This window comes from Colletes gigas, unplaced genomic scaffold (assembly GCF_013123115.1).
Source record: "Colletes gigas isolate AHSC1104 unplaced genomic scaffold, ASM1312311v1 Colletes_gigas_Sc00007, whole genome shotgun sequence".
Classification (NCBI taxonomy): Eukaryota; Metazoa; Arthropoda; class Insecta; order Hymenoptera; family Colletidae; genus Colletes; species Colletes gigas.
Window position 1 is genome coordinate 2,595,910 of NW_025106636.1, and position 24,775 is coordinate 2,620,684.

General features: G+C 33.7%; 9 protein-coding genes across 16 annotated transcripts; 3 read left to right on the forward strand and 6 right to left on the reverse strand.

Moving 5' to 3' along the window:
- The first annotated feature begins 7 nt into the window (after positions 1 to 7).
- LOC122396208 (aldehyde dehydrogenase, mitochondrial) lies at positions 8 to 3,605 on the forward strand. Its single transcript, XM_043394400.1, has 8 exons — positions 8 to 297; positions 1,252 to 1,497; positions 1,572 to 1,818; positions 1,949 to 2,283; positions 2,359 to 2,496; positions 2,566 to 2,730; positions 2,817 to 2,974; positions 3,068 to 3,605. The coding sequence occupies exons 1-8, from the start codon at positions 202 to 204 to the stop codon at positions 3,213 to 3,215; spliced, it is 1,533 nt and encodes a 510-aa protein (XP_043250335.1). The 5' UTR covers positions 8 to 201; the 3' UTR covers positions 3,216 to 3,605.
- Positions 3,606 to 3,632: 27 nt separating this feature from the next.
- LOC122396207 (GATOR complex protein WDR24) lies at positions 3,633 to 7,333 on the reverse strand. The gene is made up of 12 exons (XM_043394399.1): positions 7,051 to 7,333; positions 6,791 to 6,907; positions 6,445 to 6,667; positions 6,147 to 6,360; positions 5,815 to 6,063; positions 5,571 to 5,725; positions 5,300 to 5,483; positions 5,081 to 5,234; positions 4,867 to 4,990; positions 4,280 to 4,781; positions 3,855 to 4,016; positions 3,633 to 3,773 (listed from the first exon to the last, which is right to left on the reverse strand). The coding sequence occupies exons 1-12, from the start codon at positions 7,145 to 7,147 to the stop codon at positions 3,645 to 3,647; spliced, it is 2,310 nt and encodes a 769-aa protein (XP_043250334.1). The 5' UTR covers positions 7,148 to 7,333; the 3' UTR covers positions 3,633 to 3,644.
- A 525-nt stretch (positions 7,334 to 7,858) lies between these two features.
- On the forward strand, positions 7,859 to 10,002 carry LOC122396484 (heme oxygenase 1). Its single transcript, XM_043394950.1, has 3 exons — positions 7,859 to 8,154; positions 8,413 to 8,611; positions 8,978 to 10,002. The coding sequence occupies exons 1-3, from the start codon at positions 8,052 to 8,054 to the stop codon at positions 9,411 to 9,413; spliced, it is 738 nt and encodes a 245-aa protein (XP_043250885.1). The 5' UTR covers positions 7,859 to 8,051; the 3' UTR covers positions 9,414 to 10,002.
- Positions 10,003 to 10,135: 133 nt separating this feature from the next.
- LOC122396482 (m7GpppN-mRNA hydrolase) lies at positions 10,136 to 12,242 on the reverse strand. Of its 2 annotated transcripts, none has more exons than XM_043394949.1 (5): positions 11,997 to 12,242; positions 11,207 to 11,854; positions 10,972 to 11,113; positions 10,602 to 10,893; positions 10,136 to 10,531 (listed from the first exon to the last, which is right to left on the reverse strand). In XM_043394949.1, exons 1-5 carry the CDS (start codon positions 12,041 to 12,043, stop codon positions 10,275 to 10,277), a joined length of 1,386 nt encoding a protein of 461 aa, XP_043250884.1. In that variant the 5' UTR covers positions 12,044 to 12,242; the 3' UTR covers positions 10,136 to 10,274. The 2 variants fall into 2 exon arrangements, with proteins under 2 accessions (XP_043250884.1, XP_043250883.1); XM_043394948.1 differs by having other exon boundaries at positions 10,972 to 11,116.
- Positions 12,243 to 12,737: 495 nt separating this feature from the next.
- Positions 12,738 to 13,913, reverse strand: LOC122396485 (phosphomevalonate kinase). The gene is made up of 4 exons (XM_043394951.1): positions 13,567 to 13,913; positions 13,290 to 13,495; positions 12,987 to 13,136; positions 12,738 to 12,870 (listed from the first exon to the last, which is right to left on the reverse strand). Exons 1-4 carry the CDS (start codon positions 13,698 to 13,700, stop codon positions 12,749 to 12,751), a joined length of 612 nt encoding a protein of 203 aa, XP_043250886.1. The 5' UTR covers positions 13,701 to 13,913; the 3' UTR covers positions 12,738 to 12,748.
- Positions 13,914 to 14,199: 286 nt separating this feature from the next.
- On the reverse strand, positions 14,200 to 14,911 carry LOC122396486 (60S ribosomal protein L29). Of its 3 annotated transcripts, none has more exons than XM_043394953.1 (4): positions 14,795 to 14,853; positions 14,556 to 14,610; positions 14,417 to 14,481; positions 14,200 to 14,351 (listed from the first exon to the last, which is right to left on the reverse strand). In XM_043394953.1, exons 2-4 carry the CDS (start codon positions 14,590 to 14,592, stop codon positions 14,241 to 14,243), a joined length of 213 nt encoding a protein of 70 aa, XP_043250888.1. In that variant the 5' UTR covers positions 14,593 to 14,610; positions 14,795 to 14,853; the 3' UTR covers positions 14,200 to 14,240. The 3 variants fall into 3 exon arrangements, with proteins under 3 accessions (XP_043250888.1, XP_043250890.1, XP_043250887.1); XM_043394955.1 differs by lacking the exon at positions 14,795 to 14,853 and adding an exon at positions 14,696 to 14,756; XM_043394952.1 differs by having other exon boundaries at positions 14,210 to 14,351; positions 14,839 to 14,911.
- Positions 14,912 to 15,182: 271 nt separating this feature from the next.
- Positions 15,183 to 19,910, reverse strand: LOC122396067 (calcium-independent phospholipase A2-gamma-like). 5 transcript variants are annotated; one of them, XM_043394180.1, is made up of 9 exons: positions 19,731 to 19,910; positions 19,418 to 19,644; positions 18,146 to 18,557; positions 17,702 to 18,071; positions 17,419 to 17,631; positions 17,089 to 17,297; positions 16,808 to 17,006; positions 16,517 to 16,723; positions 15,183 to 16,422 (listed from the first exon to the last, which is right to left on the reverse strand). In XM_043394180.1, the coding sequence occupies exons 3-9, from the start codon at positions 18,461 to 18,463 to the stop codon at positions 16,169 to 16,171; spliced, it is 1,770 nt and encodes a 589-aa protein (XP_043250115.1). In that variant the 5' UTR covers positions 18,464 to 18,557; positions 19,418 to 19,644; positions 19,731 to 19,910; the 3' UTR covers positions 15,183 to 16,168. The 5 variants fall into 5 exon arrangements, with proteins under 5 accessions (XP_043250115.1, XP_043250114.1, XP_043250113.1 ...); XM_043394179.1 differs by lacking the exon at positions 19,418 to 19,644; XM_043394178.1 differs by having other exon boundaries at positions 19,418 to 19,910.
- A 749-nt stretch (positions 19,911 to 20,659) lies between these two features.
- LOC122396332 (mitochondrial inner membrane protease subunit 1) lies at positions 20,660 to 21,795 on the reverse strand. The gene is made up of 4 exons (XM_043394630.1): positions 21,572 to 21,795; positions 21,331 to 21,453; positions 21,019 to 21,207; positions 20,660 to 20,865 (listed from the first exon to the last, which is right to left on the reverse strand). The coding sequence occupies exons 2-4, from the start codon at positions 21,424 to 21,426 to the stop codon at positions 20,698 to 20,700; spliced, it is 453 nt and encodes a 150-aa protein (XP_043250565.1). The 5' UTR covers positions 21,427 to 21,453; positions 21,572 to 21,795; the 3' UTR covers positions 20,660 to 20,697.
- Positions 21,796 to 22,978: 1,183 nt separating this feature from the next.
- On the forward strand, positions 22,979 to 24,317 carry LOC122396248 (tetratricopeptide repeat protein 1). Its single transcript, XM_043394467.1, has 4 exons — positions 22,979 to 23,468; positions 23,540 to 23,716; positions 23,794 to 23,976; positions 24,045 to 24,317. Exons 1-4 carry the CDS (start codon positions 23,166 to 23,168, stop codon positions 24,222 to 24,224), a joined length of 843 nt encoding a protein of 280 aa, XP_043250402.1. The 5' UTR covers positions 22,979 to 23,165; the 3' UTR covers positions 24,225 to 24,317.
- Positions 24,318 to 24,775: the final 458 nt, after the last annotated feature.

Here is a 24,775-nt window from a genome sequence, read left to right on the forward strand (position 1 = left end):
TGCCCGCAACATACACAGAGACTCAACACGCCTGTGCGAAGAGTTCCACCATCTATCTGAACCACCACCATCTAGATTACTATTCCGGTAACCGACCGATGAAACGTGGAACAGTATCGTTTCGACTGACGTACGTGAAACAACTCGTGGTGGTGATCCGTCGTAAAATTAGTTAACCAACTTGAGAAAAAAACGTTCGTCATGTTACGACTGTTGGGAAAATTACAGTACTCACGATGCTTTTCCACCGCGGCTATCCCAGCGCCCGAGAAAAATCCATCGATTCTATATGCCGGAGTAAGTATGCAAATGCCTTTGAATTGGAAAATTCCCAACAGAGTTCGAATTTCCTGCGTAATATTTCATAATAATACGACAAATTCATTTTAACGACTGAAATAATTGATATAGAATAATTATTATTTATATATTATACGTCGAATAAAAATAGTATCGTATAATTAGAATGAAATTACTTTGTACGAACCAGCTACTATATGTACAAATTCCTAGAACGATTCCTGCATATACATGTGTGTACACAACATACAATGTACCCAAGACGTTTTTAATACGTATAACAGCAAAAATACTGTACGATACACGTTGAAAGCACCAAAACGACAAAAATTATCTCTCTCTCTCTCTTCTTATAACTTTGATTTTAATATTACTCCTATCCTAATGTTTATCACAGTCTTGTGTAAATTGTCCTATCATCGATTACGAAGTCAGTTTCCAAGTCGATGTAAGATAAATATTTTGATGTACATCGTTTTTTCTTTCACCATCGACAGAGAAAATTACGCAATTCCAGGGGATCTTGTGGGAAGAAAATATTTACGTCGGTCGACACGTACACGTATCTCCTATCTCCGTTAATTTTATCACGTTCGAAACTATAAGCAACGATAGGAAGCTGTAAAAAAGAAAATTGATAACCATGATATTTGCAATTTCCATATATAGTACGCGCGGCAAGTCAGATCTAAAGACAAGCATCGCGTATCTAATCTCTACGGGACGAAAATAACGGCTGGCGACATTAAAACCTTGGTTGACCATTATCTTTCACCCAGGACAAATACACGTTATTTGCTTATTTTTATGTAACCCGATTAATAGACTTATCTTGATAAATTTGTCGGGATATTATCTAACAGTTTGCTTTACGCTTTATCCAAAACATTTTTGCCTCTCGAGCATCGTTTCTTTTACGAGCTAATTTCCACCAATGTATCTCTCTTTCAGATTTTCATCGACAACGAGTGGCACCGATCAAAATCAGGAAAAACGTTTCCCACGATAAATCCTGCGACCGGCGAAACGATCGCCGAGGTCCAGGAAGGTGACGCCGCGGATATAAATGTAGCCGTGGAAGCAGCGAACGCAGCGTTCAGATTGGGCTCGCCATGGAGAACCATGGATGCTTCTAAACGCGGTGTACTTTTGCATAGGTTGGCCGATTTGATAGAACAGAATCATTCCTATTTGGCGGTGAGTTTTCTGTTGCAGATTAGCTGGACGAAACAATACCATTATCAATTAAGATTTTAACTGGTTGGTTTCAGTCGTTGGAAACGCTCGACAATGGTAAACCTTATTCCGTGTCGTACGGGTTCGATATACCCGCGAGCGCAGCGACCCTCAGATATTACGCTGGTTTGGCCGACAAAAACCATGGTCAAGTAATTCCTATGGACGGACAATACTTGGCTTATACGCGCCACGAACCAGTCGGCGTTTGCGGCCAAATTATTCCCTGGAATTTTCCCCTTTTAATGATGGCTTGGAAATTGGGACCTGCTTTAGCTACAGGTACATATCTAATAAATATACATATACATATATTTGAATCCTCGACGAATCACTCGAAATTAATTTCTCGTTAAAATCTCAAATAGTTAAAAATACGTATAAAGAACAAGTCTATCGTTACGTTTTATAGGAAACGTTGTGATACTAAAGCCCGCGGAGCAGACGCCATTAACGGCTTTATACATGGCCCAATTAACGAAGGAAGCTGGATTTCCTAGCGGAGTGGTTAACGTCGTTCCCGGTTTCGGTAAAGCCGGAGCTGCGTTAGTCGCGCACGACAGAGTTGACAAAATAGCATTTACCGGTTCGACCGAGATTGGACAGCTGATAAAACAGGGCGCCGCGACGAGCAACTTGAAGAGGACCACGTTAGAACTTGGTGGAAAATCTCCAAACATAATCTTTAAGGACGCTGACCTCAACCACGCTGTGGAAACGGCTCACTTTGGTCTATTCTTCAACATGGTACCGTAATATATTTCGTAGAATTATCGAATATTAATGAATGTTCATTAATCACGCGTCTTGCGTGTACATTAGGGTCAATGTTGCTGTGCCGGATCCAGAACTTTCGTCGAAGACAGTATTTATGATGAATTTGTCGAGAAAAGTGCCGCGCGCGCCAAGTCTCGAGTCGTCGGTGATCCGTTTGATTCGAACGTGGAGCAAGGACCACAGGTATAAAATATATAAAACACGTTCGTTTTACATACATATTACAACATTCGATTGTTCGAATTTTAACAGATCGACCAGGACCAAGCGGATAAAATTCTATCTATGATAAAGAAAGGTAAAGATCAGGGAGCGGAGCTAGTTTCGGGTGGTTCGCGCGTCGGTGATAAGGGCTACTTTATTGCACCGACCGTGTTTGCCAACGTTACGGACGATATGACCATTGCCAGGGAAGAGGTACGGCGAACACATTCTTTAAACCTAATTAATTCTATTTAAACAACAACTATTTTCAATGCTACCACGAACATTGATAATTGCAGATCTTTGGACCGGTTCAACAAATTTTGAAATTCAACAGTCTAAACGAAGTAATTAATCGAGCAAACAATTCTGATTATGGATTGGCGGCAGCCGTTTTCACAAAGGACATCGACAAGGCGAATTACATAGTTCAGGGACTTCGAGCAGGCACTGTTTGGTACGTTACTCGACAAATTATTCTCCGTTAAGTGAAACTACTTAAATCTAGCATTTCTCTTCGATTCGTTATTTTATCGGATTTGTTTTCCAGGGTTAATACGTATAACGCTCTAGCGCCTCAAGTGCCATTCGGTGGTTATAAAATGTCAGGACACGGAAGAGAGCTCGGTGAATACGGTCTCCAAGCGTACACCGAAGTAAAGAGCGTAATAATTAAAGTGAATCAAAAAAATAGTTAATCTAATTTCGTTTAATTTTGAATTTTATGAAACTTTGTACAGTTTTTTGCATAATTTTTTTTACAGTATACTATTTTTAATGTAAAGAGAAAATGATCGTCTGATTTATGTACATCTTTTGTATTTCGAAAAATAGTTCCTAACGTCGATTGCGCAAACAAGTATTTTTGTATCGGCTTTCACGTCGAAAACAAGAAAGAAAACTATCGATATAAGATCGAAACTTATCGCACACTATCGAATCGTTAACGTATCGTTAACGTGTAAAATTAATAAACAATTTAATCTCATTAGTATTCAGCTACCCAGAGAATAATTTACATTTTCAACTTTTACAAAATATATGAAATAATGTTGTACTACATAATGATATATATACATGTATTGTAAACTTACAATGGGGCCAAAGGAATCGTCGTCGTAAACTCTTTAAATATATTCGCACATGTGACCACAACCGGTTGGACATTGCCGATTACATCTGAACCATTCGTTCATGTGAACAACGTGACCTCCGTGCGTGCATCCCTGACACCATGCGTACATTCCTCGAACAACCTGCGAACAGACATAAAATACGACGTCCAATGTGAAACGTATGAATACTAGGAGAGAAGAAATATATTAAATATATCTCACTTGATGACAAACGGAACAAAGCGCGTGATGAGACGAATGACATCGATCGCACAACCATGCTGCCCTTTGCAATGGTTTCGTACACGCTAAACAACACGCGTGTATTACCGTTGATTGTTGATTTAATTGCGACACCGACGGTATCCAAACCGACTGGATTATCTGTAAACGTATGATGTTACTGCGTACTGGCGTACAATTACCCAACGCTCAGCTTCGAATACAGTACTGCCCATTTAAATGTCCGGCCATGGTCGTTTCAGCGGCATGATTACTTCTTAGAATTGAACGGAGATTAGGAAAGAGGATAAATGCGAATGAGATACAATAGCTGGTACCCGAAACCATGCAAAAGTGCGTGCGGTCACTTAAGTGGACACTACTGTAGCTATACTTTTTCTGTTTTTTATAATTCGATCACTAACCTGAGTAGCCACGTTCCAAAGTTTAAACTTTGCGAGCATATCTAAATACTCTAATATCCAATGTTCTTGGACAGCGGTTTCAATGTTCAAGTTCTTTCGTTTCTCTCCTAATGCGATGAGAATTGACGCAGAAGTCTGTATATCTCTGAGCGCCGCGTGATGTTTCAAAGCTTCTTCGATCAATATCGTAGGATCCCAAAATTGTGGTTTAGGTATATTCGATACTATCAATTGGCTCGGTTGATCTTCGATCATCAACGAGGCACAATCTTCGTTAATATCCGGAAGATGATTTGGAAATTGTTCGGGCGGCGGAGATCTATCTTTTATCTCGTGTCGTAAAGGGAAAGCCTCTTTGGACAACGTCCAGTCGTTATCGTTATTTATCATATTGTGCATATAACTCGAAGTATATTCCATCGTCATTGGCTCGAACTCGCTCTCTCCGAATAAAAAATCTCCTTTAGATGGTCCTTTGTAATCGATAAATGCTCGTTTGTAACTGTATAGTGGCGAAAACGAGGCACGTTAAAGTACAAAGTATCTCCGTCATTGTAATATTTTATATCGATTATTTCGATCCTAACCTAGGCAATATCGATCCTATCGAATGCTGATTTTCTGGTGTTTCGTCCGTTTCGGTCTCGTCGTCGCCTCCGCTGGTTGCACCTGTTACTTCTCCCTGTAAGGATTTCACATCGTTTTCATGGCCTGAAAGAAAATAGAGATCAAAATCGTTATAAGATCAAAGAGATCCTCGCACATATTTCGTGTCACGAATAGCAAAGGTGGTATTTGTACCTGCGCTTGGCTGATCTATATTAGATCCTATTGTAATCTGTGCTAAATTCAACGTATTTACTATATCTTCTTTGGAAGCAGTCGGAGGTGTTTTTAAAATAGATCCCATGGGGTTAGTATATAAAGTTTTTATGATACTCCATACTGTACTGATCTGATTGAAAGCGACAACTGTATTACTACGAATACAGAGTACGGCCGAGTTACATGGTTACTTACATCGTTTCTACCAGCGTTTCTGGCGACAATGGCATTATGATCGCAAATGTCGTTTAATCGTCCGGAAAGCAAGTAACCTTCCGCGCATGCTCTAAACCACTTTGGTTCCCGCGGCACGCTTAGCGCAAATCTATGCATTACGCTAGATACCATGCAAAATGTATCGTTTGTTGCAGCTGCCTTCCTACAAATAAATGTTAACTAACATTTGATTTTTTCGTTTGAGAAACTTTTTTTAAGTTGGCCCCGTTTATGCAACGTGTTTATTAACCTCATTATGTTAGTCAATGGTTTCGTTGTAGTGGTAACATGGACTTTACAAGCATATGCGATGTCTCCTTTCGGATTCAACGCAATACCTTGCGGATTTGCTTTACTCGCTGGTCTAGTAGCATCTTTAAACACATGATGGTATAAAGTACAATCCTGCATAAAAAACGATTTGTTAATATGTTTCGATATTAATAATTTTTTATAGCAAATATCTCAAAACACCTATCTAATAAGATAATTACTCTGCTAGTTGATAAAAACGACTGTGGATTGCCTCTCCATGCTACACCGGTTGGGACATCTTTATGTTCGTTAAAACTTGCAAAAGGAATATACGGCCTACGAATATCCCATACATTTATGCTACAGTCTACGACAAGGGCACAACTGGATATATGATATTTTCGCTGTGGTCTCCACTTTATACGACCTACCGATGCTATTGTATGTATAACGTAATCGCAACTGGGTTTACCCAACAAGTCCCAAACCTAAGTATAAAGTTTTAGAAAACAACATATTAATACTACTATTATACAGTTTATTTAAAATAATATAAATGCTAGGCAAGCACCTTGATAGTCTTATCTCTAGAAGCGGTTGCGAGCCAAGTAGATTCAGGATGCCAATCGCAAGCAAATATCGGACCGCTATGAGCGGTAAAATGTTGAAAATATTTATCCGGTTTCCGTAAGTCCCATTGCTGCACGTGTCCATTCTCGGAAACAGCGGCAAATGTATGCGGGGAGTGAGGACAAAACTGAACGTCGCGTACCGATTCCGTGTTACTAAAATAACAAATATTATCTACTATTTTTCATGAAAAAATTGTTAAAATCAAAATACTCGGTTACACGATCGAAACTGTTTACCTATAAAAAGTTCTAGTAGCTTCTTTTGTTCTTAAATCGAAACATTTCATAGTGCCATCTTGGGAACCAGATATTAGCCACATAGGTTCTGTCATATGAAAACTTACTTTATTAACAGTTCTTTTATGATCCATGAAAACATGTTCCTGCTTGGACCTTGATAATCTATTTAAATTCCATACTACTACTGCTCCATTGGTAGCAGCGGTTGCTAATATATGATCTAAACAATACAGGCATTATGAATTATTTAAAATAATTACATACATATTTTTAAAAAACAGACTTGTTGCAAGTTCATTGTAACATTTAAAGAATAGTATAATATGGATTATTATAAACTTACCATCTATGAGATTCCAAGCAACATCGTTACAAGAAAAATTTAAATTTAAATTTTTCCCAACACGAAGATTACATGCCTCCTCGAATCTGTCTTCTAGCAAGGCAAATATTTTAAAAACTGCAATGTAAAATTATCATTTATTTGCTAATTACCAAGTCTATTAAAGTAAATTAATTACCCTACTGTAACTAGCAAAAAGTAGACAACACAGCATTGGAAAATCCAGTTTATTTGACATTAAATGTAAATAAACTACTTACCATTACGTCCTGCTATAACAACTTGACTGTTGTCTTTATTCAATGCTAGTGCATTTGCTGGACCTTCTTGTGTGATGCACACAGTTTTGGAAATCATTTCAAATCTTTTTCAAACATAACAGGTCACAATATAAAAATAATGAGTTTGCCAATCATAATCGCACAGCAGGAAATAATTGTTAAATTATAAATAGCAATAATTCATTTGTAGATACGTAAATATACGATCAAATTTAAATATTATCAATAATACTGTGGATAAGATATTGTTTTCGAGTAGGTATCAACGTCTTAATTTACGATGAAATTCATAACTTTAATAATAGGATATATTAATAATTAGTGCCAAACACAAACAATTCCATCTGACATAACATAACATAAAGTTAATAACTATGTATGTACGTTTACACTGTCCTATTTACGCCGAAGAACATCAACATGCATGATTACACTGTGGGGCATTAAATTTGTCATGTAACATATATGGCGCTAAGCAGGCTAAGCTTCCAATTGGTAAAATGACACTGGAAATGTTTCGTTCTACCAATTGGAAATGATCGACGTTGTTGCACCAATCGAAAGACTTTATTTTACATTTTGCGACAGATTCAATGCCTTTGTAGATACTGTGCATAGATTATAAGTTGTCAAGTGCTCAACTTTGAATTCTTAGCACACTTGCTGCCTGCATGCAGCATTATTTTGAAAAATTATATTTTAAACCATAAAAATCTAGATACAAGTAACAGAGGCATTCGCGCATTCTAGAATGGTTTTGCGCCTAATGAAAACGAATTGTAGTGTGAGTGAGGTAGGAAGGGGTCGCTCTAGAGTTCGGCTTGATCGCAGACGTCAAACGTAAAATGTTATTTTCAATAACTTGATATTTACGATCGTTGAAACATTTTAAATGAGTAGACATTTAATAAAAAAGGATGACACCATAGTTTTTCTTAACTTTATGGTACCTTCTCGAAAGATAGATAAATTTTGTCAAAATGTCGGACAAAAGTGAAGAAACGTTTTGTGAAAAAATGCGGAAAGCTACAAAAAAGGTTCATACAATCAGTGACGCTTTGGTGAATACAAAATTAGCCTTTGGTAAGACAAATAACGCGTTTTAGCAAAATACTCTATTATATTTTTTTTTACTTTTTATTCGTTGCAACTTTACTGTTTGTAGCATTTAGGTTAATACTGTGTAGTATTTTAATTTTACTTTTTATCGAACCTTTGTTCTTCGTATTTTTATACAAAATAAAACTGTGCAATAGGGTTTTTGTATAAGAAAGTATTTGATAGACAACAGTATAAGAATTTTATTTCATTGTTTTGCCAAATATCATGTACTTTAAACAGGATTTCTCGATGATTCTATATGGGCTGATGGTCTTTTGGTGTTTTATGAAATTTTCCGATACTTGGAAGGTGCTATGTTTAGATTGAGCAATACCAAAATAGGATTATTTCCGCTTGAAAAAATTCAACGTACGAAAGCTTTCGAACGTGACCTTGATTTTTATTTAGGAAAAGGATGGATGAAAAACTACACTCCTAGGTATACTTTCTAGTATAGTATAGTATATCTATATATATATATATATATATATACACATAGAGTGTGTGTGTGTTTGCGTGGCGCGTGTGTGTGTGTGTGTGTGTCGCGCGTTTGACTGCTGCAGGGGGGGATGGGGGGCCCGTATATTACGTACAGGTGTATTTTTATTTAAACACGTGCTATAAAAAGTAACAAATATTATTTGCAATTAAATTGCATGCTTTCGTAATCCACATTATAATGCATATAGTAAGGGCATCTAAGTTTAAAAACCAGATTATAACATTGTTCAAATACGTACATATGTGTCTAGAATAAATGGATTCTATCCTTTAAAGCTATGTTTAACATCGTTTCAAACTCCAGGGACAGTGTTATCAAATATCTGATGCGTTTAAGGGAAATAGAAGATACTGATCCTACATTACTGGCAGCATACATTTATCATCTGTATATGGGTCTTCTTAGCGGAGGGATCATTTTACGTAAAAAAAGACTACTTATGAAAAAAATTTTACCGTTCAAAGATATTCAGACGGACGGTAATAATATTACAGATTTTGAAAGTAACAGTATCTTTGAACTTAAACGAAATATGCGCGATACAATGAACAAGATTGCAGAAATGTTGGATGAAGATACAAAAAGTAAACTTCTTGAAGAAAGTAAAATAGTTTTTGCATTAAATAATGAAATTATCAAAAGTGTGCGTGGTACTGGTAGTATACTTTCTAGAAAAATACTTTGTTTTACTACTGTTTCTGTGTTAATTCTCGTCGTCTTCCTTGTTCTCTTCAAGTAATAAACAATATTAAATCTATTTTTCAAAGCTATGTACATAGAAATTTTTGACAACTGTATTATGTAAAAAATTTTTTCCCAAATACAGTAGCGCCCACTTAAGTGTTCGCGGTTATCCCCACCAATTCTTGGAAGCCGCTTGTTATCGATACATTGTATATATTATGATTTCGAGTGCCAGCTATTGTATCTCACTCGCACTTATCCTCTTTTCTAATCTCCGTTGAATTCTGAGAAGCCAAACGAGCGCGGGCAATTAAATGGGCACTACTGTATGTGCACATGAACACGCTCAAGCAGAGAATCAGATATTCACACTCTATGTGTAAAATAAGCTGTTTCTATATTGCTCACAAATGTGATTATTGCTACGTAAAAATTTTTTGTTAGATAAAAAATAAGTAAAACTTGTAAAATAGAAATATGTGTAATGTTATGTATGCTTCAATAATTTTTTGATGGTTGTAAACAAATTATTGTATCGTTTGTATGGTATATAATCTGTACACGTGTTACTTTCAATTTTACTTAATTAACGGACGCTTTCGTTGCCGTGTTTAAACTGCACAACCGTGAACGTGTGATTAAAATTAAGCATCTAAGAAACATTACAGATTAGTAATGTATTCGTCTTACCATTATATTACTGTATACGACCGTATCATGCAAACATAAAATACAGTTTAACAGGGAATCCTTGAAATCACAAATGATTAAAATGACGTTTAATTCTAAATTTTCACACACGATTATTCGTAAATGTGAATAAATATCGTAAAAATTTGATATAATTATGAGCATGGACTAACCAAGCATAATCTTTTTTCCTTAAAAGCGTGATGATCGTAGTTTTAAAACAAATTTATAAACAATTGAGTATTGCTTGTTTATCAAATTTAAAGTGTGCCCAAATCATTGAACAAATATCTGTAGAATATTTTTGAGTTCCGTGGTAATCCTTTGAATGAAATCGTGTACTACGATCCGTCGCATCGAACGGTGAAGACATAATATCCAAGTTTGTTGGCAGTTTGTTTGCTGCTTTGCCAAATAACAAAGCTTCTATATTTCCTTCTAGAAACTCTATATTCTGAGATCTCTGGGGTTGAGGTGCTCTCTCTGAAAGGAAAAAGCAGTATTTTCGTAATATTAATAAACAATCTTTTTTTGTATCTTAGGATCAGCAAACCTTTCATTCCCTTAGTAAAACCTTGTGCTTTGTAGCTAAACTGATTGCACTTCACAGATTGAATGGCAGGATCCATTAAAAATGTACAAGATTGTTGACCTTGTGGACTATCCATTAATTGTTTGGCTAGAACAGCCGAAGTTTCATCGTCATTTTGATCGCCAAATAAATTACGTTTAATCGCTGCCTTTGATATGGCATTTTTATTATCGTATACACTACGACGGCTCCGTGCGGGCGAAGTGTTTGATTGTCGAAAGTCTTTTAAGTCTTTAAAACTTGGAATGTCAGTCTGAAAGTAGTTTTTAAAACCACATTACGATCATCCTCGAGTAAAATATAGGTATAAAAATAGATCAAGCTTAATTGCCTGAACAAAATGAGGAAGCAGTTGTTGTTGCCGTTTGCCCTTTGAAACAGTTTCAACATCACCCAAAGACCTATGCCTATGTCTACGTATTTTGTTTACATTTTTCTCGCGTAAATGTTTCTCTTGTATCCAACGTCGCATTCTTCTATTTAGAAATTGTGTGCGTAACATCAGTTTTAAACATCGAGTGCAGTAAATTATAAAAAGTACCAAGACATTTTTAATCGCATATTACCTCACAAAGGGAATAACCATAAAAAATGCGTTTGGACCGACTCCTATTTTCGATTTTGGAGTCATATCTTTCTTGTGGTTGGGTAAATCGGCTAAAGAAAACCATTCTACATTTTTTATCTCTTTCCTTGTTTTTGGTTGAAATTTTGTATCCTTCTGAACACCGCATATTATGTACAATCTCACTAATTGTTCATTTATCACCGATTCAATATATTCATTTTCATTTATCAGATTTGAAATATCAAAGCCAGTTTCTTCCAACACCTCTCGAACTGCGCAATGAGAAGGATTTTCATCTTCGTTCACTTTGCCTTTAGGAAAACTCCAACTATTTTTTGCCCAGTAACTTTGAACAAGTAATACTTTCGTTAAATCTTCGTTTAATACAATTGCCCCAAATGTTGGAACACTTTGCTTGTATTCTCGCCATTGTTCAAGAATATTATCTATATTAGCTACGTGTGGTTTTAAAAATGGTACATGGTAGAAGATGTGTGTGGCGAATTCTCTCATATTACACTGTCTAAGCTTTGGATTTTCGTCGGTACAATAAAAATCTAAATAAAACCAATGTGCTAGTTCGATTTGAAAACATATTCGTACTAAATCTTTTCTCTCTTCTTCGGGCACGTTGATAATAAATCGACTGAAAATACAATTGCGATTAAAACCAGGGTACGTTTAAAAACCACATCATTTTTTAAATAAAACAGTAAACGAATGAAGAACGCAATAGAAATAAATATTTTGTGCGATGTAATTTTTAAGAATTATCTGCAAAAGCTAACCTGCTCAGATCGTCGAGCATATCGGACGGCAACGAGTGATCCACCATTTCAAAAGATAATAAAATTATTTCAATATCTTTTACAAGACACTTCACGCTCTATAACGTGAATTCATTTACGATAGAAATTCGTAGTTATAAAGTAAACATACTATCATTGTATGAAACCATTGCATATCAAACATCATCATTGAGCTATCCGTTGTGTAATCTCAATTTGCATCATTCAATTTTTTTTCTTCCTTGGACCACGCCATCTAATGTCAATTAGTAATATAAAATGAATCAAAAATAATGTTAAACCATAAGTTAATTAAGTGTTCTCTTATCGAATTACAATGTCGTGTTTCTATTGTAACAAACTACGATTTGTTGAATGTTTCTGAATACGATGTAATTACTAATAGGTTTTCTTCATTTTACATGAACACTGTTTTTAAATAATAAAATCACGTATTTGAGTGAAATTTTTTTCATATCTGTCATCAGTGATAATTAAAAGAAATTGTTGAAATTTCGACGATTCAAAAGAATTACTTATAGAAAAAGCTTTATTAGTTAACCCATTAAGCATTACCATTTGGTCAATATTTTGAATATCCTGTAAATAAAACACTGGTATACACTGGATTAATATTAGGAAATATTACTTTTATTATTTAAACAATAAGCAACAACTCATTTATTACAAATTTAATAATTATAATATATATAATGTGTGTGTGTACACATTAACTTTTGGGTTTATTATTGCTAATTAATTAATCTTAGTATCTGCTGCAATATATACTCTATATTGTCATCGTTATTAGTTACTTCCAAGTCCCATGATTTTATATCATCTAAATCACATTCAGTTTCTGAATCATCAATACCTACAATAAATGTTTTGATATAATTATAATCAATTAAACTTTTATGTCTATAAATTAATTTTTCATTAAATTAATACATTTGAATAAGTTTCATTGCTATTGTGCTTAATATTTACCTGGAATAAAAGCCCAACCACGCTTCTCTCTAATTAAATTATCAGAAACAATGCGAATTGTTTTACATATACCTTCAAAATTTTGTTTGAACCATTGTATGTCAGTTTTTCTTCGTATATCACTTACTATCCATAATGGTTTGCTGTATGCTTTAAAAAATTTGTACATATCACTGATAAGTTTTATATGAACACATTCTTTGAAAATAAATGGCATAATACATTACATTATAACATTATACAAATCGTTTACTGGGGGGGGGGAAAAAATGAACATTATAGAATAAAGAAATAAATTTTTACCGTTATACATGTCCAAAGCTGCACGGCAAAAATATCCGTTATCTTTTTTTCTCATATTTTCTCCCCATTTAACCATTTCAAGACGGTAAGATTCTTTATATTTTCCATCTCCTAACAGTTGATTAATATCGAGATCCAATGATTTAGCCCAATGAGATTTGATCGGTCCTGACAACCTTATAATAACACTACTGGCAGAACCAATTCTGACAAATAAACGTATCATCGAATCAAAAGTCCATTATTATTATTAATAATATAATTAAGAATTTCTTACTTTTCATGCAATGCATTTGTAATGAAATCCTTCCCAGATTTTCTTTTACCGCTAAATAATAAAATTACTTGCGGTCTTAACGAAGTTTTGAAATTTATTGCATATTGCTTATCCGTGCCGTGTTCGGCCGCCATATTGAAATTGTTATTTGAAAATGATTTAAAGGTAGTGATAATAATATTCGATCACTTCTTTAGACAAATTTACAGTTTATAAAATCTGATAAACTAGTGTAAAACTATTTAAATATATTTTTAAATTTACGAAATCTAAACGCTCTTATTGAAGTCTCGTGTATCACTACTAGGTAAACTACATATGTACATAAATTATACTTATTTTTAACAGTTCCGATAAGTTTTTTTTTATACCTAACCTCATTTAAATAAATATAAATAAAAATTCTAATGGTTATATTCAATTGAGAATCTTGTTTTCATTATAATAATTATCATATAAATACATGAATGACATAAATATTTAAAAGTGACATCATGCTTTTGGTCTATTCTAGTCTAACTTGAATATGAAGCTACAAATACATAAATATGTGCGAATATGATCGCAATTAATAATTAGAAACGTTGAATAGTAAAAAAAAAAATAAATAATAAGATTATATTATGATTGTTTTTCAATTTTTATTATAATAAAGTAATTAATTTACAAACATTTTATTTTTTAGCCTCGCGAAGAGCTTTACGTCGTTGCCTCTTTAATTGCTCTTCTGGTTTCAAATTATGCTTCTTTGCAAAACGTTGATTCCTAAGGAATTTCAAATCCATCTAAAAAGTAATGAGATTTTTTTATTTTTTTGTTTTAACTATTATTTAATTAATTTAAGACTTACACCAAGCGTAGACTCGTGCCTGTAACGTTTAGGTTTTTTAATACCATTACGATGGGCTTTACGATCTATGAACCAACAGAAAAATATAATAATTTTATCGTATAATCAAATAATATTGTGAATATTTTGTTATACTCACTTTGATTATGGTTGGTGTGATTTTTAGACTTTGCCATTTTCTCGTACTATACAATCTAAAATAATAATTACTTTAATCAATTTCATTATAATACATTTTAAACAATATTTGAGGTTAAATGCATTCCTGAGTAGAATTACATCTTTCAATGGATTATTAAAAAACTAATACGAGTAACTACTACAGAATGCATTTTTCACTCTTCAGAAACAATTTATGAATAGTTAATTATTAAATACCGCACAGATTACAGAGATGTATAACAATAAAACTCTTCACTTACAGAAATGTCGTAAACACACTCGGAAACGGAAGTGCGAAGAAGAAGGGAAATCGATACAAGTATACGAGTATCGATAGTAGCGCCAGTTAGGTATGTTTTTACTTTTGTAAATTTATTTTAAATCACATTTATTATTCAATCACAAATAGTCTTATAAATATAAATTTGATAAAATTCAATAATGCTGAAATTTTTGGTCGTACATTTCTCACACCAAGTCTTTTCTTAATAATACTAAAATATAAAACGTGAATCTAAACATTTATTTTATAATAACAATGCAATATTTGTTAAGATATTACTTTGGATAAATTTCACTATTATTATGATAATTTACAGGAATAAATATTTCTTATTTTATTGAAAGTTTTCTTTGTACCAATGCATTCACATACACAACATTATAGTTACATATAAAATAGAGAATAGCCCACGATTTTAAACGTAACAATACATTCATTCGGTGAAATACAAATTACTTTCATACTTGCAAAAGAATTATGATAAATTATTTTGCTCGTGCACATGTAGACGACGAGTTATTGCACTATACAGCAATTCAAACATTTAACTAGTTGAGAAAAATAACCACTTCTAGTATATGTTTGTAGTAAGTATGCTGGTAAACCAAATCACTCTAATACGATAATGGTTATAATAATACGAACAAGCCTTTACTGACTAATAATACTTGGTGCTTCATCACATGATAAAAACCTTTTTTTGTAACTATTGTGTACTTAAAATAATATATGTATGTATGTACACGTATTCATTAGGGGTGTGCAATCGACTTAATTCGGTCAGAAATGTATCGAGCTTTGCCCCAATTCGCTAATTTCTTGACAGCTCGGGACCGAATTTCAAGCTACCTGCATACCTCTAATATTTATATATATATATATATATATATATATATCACCAAAAGTAAATCACAGTAAAAAATGTATTATTAATTGGTTTGTTCAATTAATTATTCATATGAAAATTGTACCTATAATATAATACCTCTAGATTGAACATTATTATTTTAACATTGTTTATAAAAGTCATTGTTTACAAATACGTGCAAAATCACGTTAGACATACAGAAGTAAGTATGAAAGTTTCTACAATCTTTCACTATGAAAGCATAATATAAAAGACAAATATTTATAATTAAATATTTAACAGTAACAAATAGTAATTTTATGATTTTAAATAATTTAATATTAATTAAATAAAATAACTATATATCGTATGTGATTTGTACTTATTGTTAACGCTTTCATCATTTTTAATGTTCTGTCATAAGTTATGGAATGCATGTTAATCTATGAAATACATAAACTCATAGACCTAACATTTGTTTTTGTAACACAATCCAGTCCATAACTTTCTGCTGAATTTGTCTTTTCTCTAACAAAACTCCAGCAGCTTTCTGAAACTTTTCTTCATTTCTACGTATATACATTTTCGCATCTTGTTCCAATTGATTGATCTTCTCTGGTCGTATTTCTACCATCGACAACATTTCCGTTAAATACGGATTAAAGCGAAAATAAACATGTTCGGGAAGAAGATCGTTCAGCATTGTATGTACGGCTATATAATAAAACAATCGCTATTATTCGAATAATCTTTCATTATACAACATTGAGATGAAGTTTTCAAAAATGTACTATTTCATAAACTATACCTTCCGTATCGGTTGCACTGTCCACAATTTTATAAAATTTTTCTTTCCAACTTGAGATTACCAATTCCGTCGTATCATTACTGTTTTCGCAAATTCGGTTTGGTGCCCTTCCAGTTCCAAATGAAATCACACATTGAATTGGATTATTTGGCCACAATTGTTTAGCTTCGTGTAATGCAACTGCACATGGATTATTTACCAGTATACCTGTACAATTCGGTGGATCAAATATCTTAATGTATATGAAATTCCTCAGAGCAATCGATATTCCCGAAACTTATTCAATCATACCTCCATCCTGATGAAGATATTCGCCGTGTTTAAATTCTTCAAAATAACTAGGCGCTGCTGCAGATGCTCTTATAGCTTCCCACAATTTATGTTTATGCGACCCTATGTATTGACTTTCTACTCTGTGAGGCAAAGTGTAATTTCGGAATACATAAGCCATTACGCGTTCATGGTTTACTATAGCAGATATGGCTGAAAACTGAACAGAAATTTGTATTGACAGACAAGTTCATTTGTCTGAACCTTTGGTTCACTTCTTATAAATAAAACATAATATGTACCTTTGGGGCATTTGGATCACGAACAGTTTTTATGAGAACCTTATCTCCCAAATGTTCTTGCAATAGTTTTTCCCATAGCAGTGTATCATAATATGCATGGCTCCATACTAGTTTACTTGTCCCTCTTATAGCACTTTGAGTAAAAACTTTAATACTTAATTCTCTGTATAATTCTGATACTTCATTTAACGATTTCCTTTTATGTCCGCCTGCAAAATTTTATTATTGAAGAATATATATACAGCAATGCCCACTTAAACGACCGCGGATACTTAAGCGGGCACTACTATACTTGAAAAGTGAAATTATAAATATGTATAAATTATGTACCTAAAACTGCAGCAAGAATAGCTCCCGTGCTCACGCCGCATATGTAATCAAACATCTCGTGCGTTCTCTTCCCTGTTAACTCTTCAAGTTTCTTTAACATTTCTATAACTAATATTCCACGCATACCACCTCCGTCGATCGAAAGTATTTTTATTCCTCTGCCTGGTAATGGATCAACATAGCCTAATACTGCAAGTGCTTCCCTAGTAGATGCTACAAAAATTTTTATCTTAGGATCGTTAATATCCATTCGAAAATGCAACATTTCTGAATTATCTTTTACCTTTTATTTCTTCATTTTTCGTTTTTCGTTGAGTTTTCAGTAACATTCTAATTGCTCCCTCTTTGATCGCATAATGCTTAGCTTCTGGGTATTGATCAATATGAGTTAACAGATCTTCGATTCTCCTCCACCTTGAGGCATTCGATTCAGCAGTTATAATACTATTCAAAACATGGCGTGTTCTTGATGCAATACTGTGCAGTTGTACATCTTTATGAAGATTTACTTTCCACTTTGGTGAAATGACTAAGGTAGCTGTTTTGCTTTTAGTGGTTAATTTAACAAATAAACTGTCCAAAATTTGTGAAAAACCATATGATTGTTCTTTAATTTCTAGTTTTTGTTCGGTTACAGTTACATTACGAATTTGCTGTAAAAATGATGAAAAAGAACAAAAATTAAATTCTTGCCTACAACATCTCTTTCATATCATATATAAAATACCTGATATACCTTCTGATCCTTAGTGGTATTGGTCGTCAATGTTTCTCTTTGTGTGGTTTTTATGACAATATTGTTGCTTTTCAATTCATCATCATTATTAATATATTTTTCTGTCTGTGACACTTTACTATCACTGATATTCTTTATATATTCAACAGGCGATAGCTTTTTTAAAGTATCAATTTGTGTATATGTTATTTTCTGTAAAAAGTCTATCCAATCTTTGGATAAAATAATCTGTACACTTTTATCATAACCAGATTTGTGTAAGTATTCTTTTAGTTGTGCTAAAAGCTTAGAATAATTTTGCATAGACATGTTTGTTTTTCATAAAACAGTTAATTGTTTAAATAACTTATTTTCATCAATGTTTTCACCACTGTTTTTATCTGCTGTACTATTTGTCAATTATCTGTAATTAAAAAATATTATCCATGTTATATTGCATAGTATTATAAAAACGCGTGCTTTTTGACAAATTGAAAATCTTTAATTCCAAATTGTTACATTAGTATGTTTAATTTAAACAAGAAATGCAATTAACCTATATAAATACCAAAACTTTAATATGTGTCTACATGAGTGCATACATGCAAAAAATGCGTAAAACATAAATAATTTAATAAATCGTACAATAAAAATATTGTATCGAATACGTAATAATTCTTTTGTAATTATCTTGTAAAATTGTCTTTGTGCCACGAAAAGTTACTTACTGAATTAGGGAGTTAACTATTAATATTCTTGCTGTTAATAAATATAACAAATATTATTAAATATAAAAGTCAACGTTCATCGGATACACCTGTCAAAATCAGCTGATGCGCAAAACGTTGGAAAACGTTTTACGAAATTCTTAATTTAGCAACGATTTTTCGCGAAGTGTGTATAGAGTTTACTTGCTAAGAGTGACTATTATTAATTTGGATACGAGCCTAATGTTTTTCTATGTAAATTTATACACATTTAGATGCACCTGATACATACACCCGCGCATGTAACAATTTGGTTGGAGGGAAGAAGGAAAAAAAAATGTATATAAAGTTAAATCACTCGCGTATCAATATGTACGATTACATTGTAACGAGTGATCGATAAAAGTTAGATCTGTCAAAACTTGCATCATCTTTATTTTATCCACAAGCAACATCTCACCATTAAATGTCAACGAAATAAAAATAACTGAAGCAAAATTGCACAAACGAAATGAAATTAATTACGTATTTCTGATTATAAACACACTAACGATTATACACTTGATATCTAACGTACCTTATAAAAAGAATAAATCTTCGATAATACTTTACTTTTATACATAGTTCGTCATTTTTTGTCTCTCTGACAGAAGAGCGAGAGTGTAGTACAAAAGAAAGAAATATAAATTTTCACGGCAATGATTTTTAACACTGATAATTGTAGGTCGTTAAATATCACATCAGATGCAAAACACGTAAATAATCGAAGATGATTCTGCATGCATTTTAAAACTTGTCCGTTTACTAAATGTTTCACACATAAATAATAAATCAAAATATGTACACTATTTTTTTACGTTATTTAGATAAAATATTTTGATAACACGAACATGTTCTTTCTCTCCGATCGATGCCAGTTACAATTGTCTCGTAATTCTTTGAAACGAACACGTTGAATATAACAATGATGTATTACAGATCGGTAATGAATACAGAAAATTAGTTGTTACCGCACTGTTCTTAAACTACGTTCACAGCGTTTGATTCTGCTTATATACAAGAGAGCTTCCGACGCATTTGGAAGGGCTCGGTATGTAAATAAAATCATACGATACTGTCGGACCAACGGGGATCGTTGGCAGCTGTGTACGAATTCAACATTTTCGCAGTTCAATGCTTCATAAAGAATACAAATCGTAATACCTGTGTTGTACGCATTTATGCATGTAAACATATTATTGATGTTGTTTACATCACGCTTTCTACTAATTTTTATATGTGGAACGGTACTACTTCGCAATTGCTCGCAGAAACACGGGTCCTGCGCATATAGATATACTTACCACGTATCATAGCACAAACAATAAACAATTATTCGTAATAGAAAAGTTGTAAACATTACGGAATTAACTTTTCCTCGCGTGCAAATGCATACCTTATTAAAATATGAAAGATGCGTAATAAAACGTGCACTATTTATAGAACAATAATTTTATGATCGTAAAGTTCAAAATAGTGATCATGATTCATTACTTGGGCGCTCGTATAGTTTCATACGTTTAAATACTTCGATATGTTGTAAAGAAGAATTTGGTTAATTATTGCACAAACAGAGAAAAAATCGAAATATCAAACCATCGTTGTTAATAACCACCCAGGTGCAGTTTACGCGACGCTAAACATATGATATATAGAAAAAAGAAACATTAAATAATTCGAAAGTACTTGTATAGTTAAGAGGCGCTATGAAAACAATATGCTTGAACAGCTTATGATTGCAGATAAAATTACAAATGATAAAAATGTATTTATTCTACTGATTATATTATGTACAAAGATTTGCATTAAATACCGAGACTAGTCAGACTGTACATGTTCAGTCTCAAAAAATGTAATATCTCTCAGCGGTAATATTTTGCATAACGCGCGTCCTCGTAATAGACCCTGCGGCACAGGCCCATATACACGAGAATCGGTTGAATTATTCTTATTATCGCCTTCCAACCACACGTGTCCATTTGGAACCTAAAACATTATATTCTTGAACCATATAGCAACAACAGTTTTAGTTTTATAGAATTGAAAAATTTTTAAGGATAAACTTAAATTTTGTCATTAATCAATGTGCATCATGATAAAGAGTAATTTGTAACATATCTTATCATTAATATTACATACTATAATTCCATATTGTAATTTATCGCCAGGTAACCCTACAACCCTCTTACATATGTGCTGTTTTGGATTAGAAGGGCATTTGGAGATAACTATATCACCTTTCTTAAGTTTTTGTAACCTCAGAGATATACGTTCTGTGATTAATACATCATCACTGTATAATGTTGGTTCCATGGATGGACCTGAACACTATGTAATAAAAAGAATATGTATCAGCAATAATTTTAATAGACTTAGCGAGTTTGTAATGACCATTGGTAGACTTTGCAAATGCATCAAAGTAATCTCTATGTATAGTATAAATTTTCTCACTGTTATAACATCTCCCACATATCTGTGAATTAAATGTATCGCACAGGTGCATTGCACGAACTTGGTGAACATTTTTAAACAAAATTTGGTAGACATAGTTGTTGATAATCCTGGATAACATTACTGTAAGTAGAATAGAAATTTTGTTAGACACTCAACTTGTACCATTTTTATTAATTGATCTACAAAGAACACGCAGTGTCGCAATTTTTGTACAACAGTGTATCATGAAATTTCTTACAGAGCGTAATCATCGAAACGTGCGATAGGTTAGGTATGCACAATTGTGCTGCATGTGTAGAAGTACATACACGTGCTTCAATTTTATCAAAATATCGTACAAGCATTAATGTTTAAATTTTGGTTTAAACTTGAGATTATATACGTCGTTCTATTTAATGAACTTAGTCCAAAGCTTATTTTCATCATAAAAAGAAATCGGTTTATGAATTGAACAGATCATCGTTGCACCACAGACGAGATACATACAATTAGTCTTACATCTAATGTAGTTTTTTGCTTTGTTTATATGGGGCTCTAAAGTATTTGCATTTTGAGTCATTAAAATCCTTCGATCCGTTCAGGACTTGTGATTTTTTTAAACATACGCATGAAATTTCGGGGAACCGTTTCTGGCCACACATTATATTTTCGGTAAAGAATTTTTTTTTCGAAAGCGGATAGGATTTCGAGGATATATGTATTCACCAAAAATGATTGTAATTGACCCCTGCAACTAGAAATAATTTTTTCAGAACTATTTGAAATTTTTTAATTTTGCCGCCATGTATTTACGCTCTCACTACAGTTGGCTGCCTATCAAACTAATTCAGTGAATAGTTTCATAACTGACCGTTATCAATGAGAAGAGGTCGTTAAAATCATTTCCGAATTTTAGGGTCGGTATGGCAGTCAGTTTGGACCACGAAAGTCCATGGGGTGTAAGGTCTATTGGTTTACGTCATCTATGGTTGCACCACCTAACCACAAAAGTTAGTAATGAAAAATATTGTATCGCTACAATATGAGGTATTAGACGTTCTCTGACGGGAAACATACAAGTTTATAGGAACCAGAAAAATATGCCATCACAATATCACAAACCTCAGTCAGTGATGGACTTTCGTGAGATTTTTCGCGGGATTCCTTTCTGCGCACGCGTAAGCGACGTCACAGCTGCACATGTCGTCCGCTACCATAGATGTGTTGCATCCCTAGATCGCGACTATTTCTCTCTAGGTCGCGTGCGAACGGAAGCAAAAGGCGGGAGGTATGAACGTGCGGACGCCAGATAACAGGTAATAAAACGGTTTATTTTTCAAACATAACAGTTAAACGTGTAACAAAATAACAATAACGATAACGATGAACGAATAATGGAAAGCGGTAAAATTTAAAGGCCGAGACCGTGACGAAGCGAGCGATGATTTCGTGACGCGTGGCGTTCTTGGAAAGATTCTACCGCGGTTTTCGCGTAGCGACCAGGTTTGTCATGAACAAAAACCGAACGATAACAATTGCGAAAACTACCGGACGCAGCTACTGTTTTCGACCAGCTACTGTTTTCGACCGTTGGCTCCATCGCCAGCGCAAAAAGAGAGTGCATACGAGAGTCTATGTATACGGCAGTGAGAACTGTAGTGCTCGCTCCAGTGCGCATGATCAGGAAATTCCCACGAAAGTACATCACTGACCTCAGTTGCATCGTAGTTGACAGATAAATTCATTTAGTTGCTGGATGAAGTGGATATTTGTTACCGTGATTAATTTCGACGACTGGCCAGGCAGTGAATATTAAGAAAGAGCGTGAAATTATTGAGGTAAGAGGTACTGCAATGGACAGTACATCCGAAGTTGGTTTAAAAACCAACGAAGAGATTATAGAAGAGCTCACGAAAGATCTAGAAAGTTCTTGTAATAGAGAAGATGAAAACTCTGTATCGAATGACAACAATGCGAAATCGAACGTGAAAAGAAGCAATTTGTCGAATGATTTTTGCGAACAGGTGGGGGAGAATAGCTATACCGATACTAACCCTAAAACGCAAAATGCAGAAAAAACGGATCTTCCAAGTGATTTCGTGGACGAAGAATTATTGAAAGACAGAGAACTTGGTCTCTCCGAAAGCGAAAAAGAAGTTTGTTAGATATTTGTTTGTTGCATTATATAAATTACCAATAGAAATTGTTAAAATTTTATTTTTTTCAGACGTTTAGAAACGAAGCGGCGAAACTAAAGAACGAGGGTAACGATCTTTTTAAAAGCGGCGAGTATACGAAGGCAATATCAGTTTACACACAAGGAATACAAACTTGTCCCTTAAGTTATAGTAAAGAAAGATCTGTGTTGTACGCGAATAGAGCCGCTGCGAAATCTAAATGTTTGGTAATATCTTTAATAGAAATGTTAATTTCATAATAGGCCGCTATCATTTAAGTTACTTGTACAACATTTATGCGTAGGAAAAAGAATCTGCGATATTGGATTGTACAAAAGCTATAGAATTAGATCCTAGTTACTTAAAAGTACTTGTTAGGAGAGCACAATTATACGAAGAGACTGATAAGCTAGACGAAGCTTTGGCAGACTTTAAGAAGATTCTAACGTACGATTCTAGTCACGCGGAAGCAAATAGCGCCGTTCGGGTAACTATAAAATAAGTTGTTTCGTATCGGTAAAGTATACGCGAGGCTTCTATATTAAACGTTTACAGAGATTACCTTCGTTGATCGAAGAAAAGAACGCAAAATTAGCAAAAGAAATGTTTGGGAAACTTAAAGATTTGGGAAATATGGTGTTAAAACCTTTTGGACTTTCTACAAATAATTTTCGGTTGGAGAAAAATCCAAACAACGAAAGTTATTCCGTTAAGTTTGAACAGAACCCTAGCTAATACGTTAATACGTTAATCGGTGTATGTTCCACGAGTTGCAGAATATTTATAAATACTTGTGTAAATTCTGCTGGAACGCTGTGCTTTTTATTCTAATAAAAATACAAACGTTATAACGTTGAATATTTAAAGCGAATATATATTTGAATTTAGATGTTTAGCGAAACCTCAGAAATCATCGACGGATATGTATATGTATAAACACGGTACGAAGTTGGTTTTTATTGGTTCGTTATTTTGACGGTTGTCTGAAAAGTTACGACGTCGCGATTACACGTCGAAAATGTCGCAGAGTTTCTCGACGATAGGGTAAGTGAAAAATTGATCTCGTGCGTGTGCAATCGTATCGTTTACGGATCGTTTGCAATACACGAAAAGATTGATAGCAGTGGCCACATAAATGGTCATTTATATGGGTATGGTTACTTCTTCCAATTGAACGGAGACAAGAAAAGAGGATAAGTGCAAGAGGCATGCAATAGCTGGCACCCGAAACCATATCGATAACGACCGGCGTCAAGTTACGCTCGATATTCGAAGTTGCTCGACCT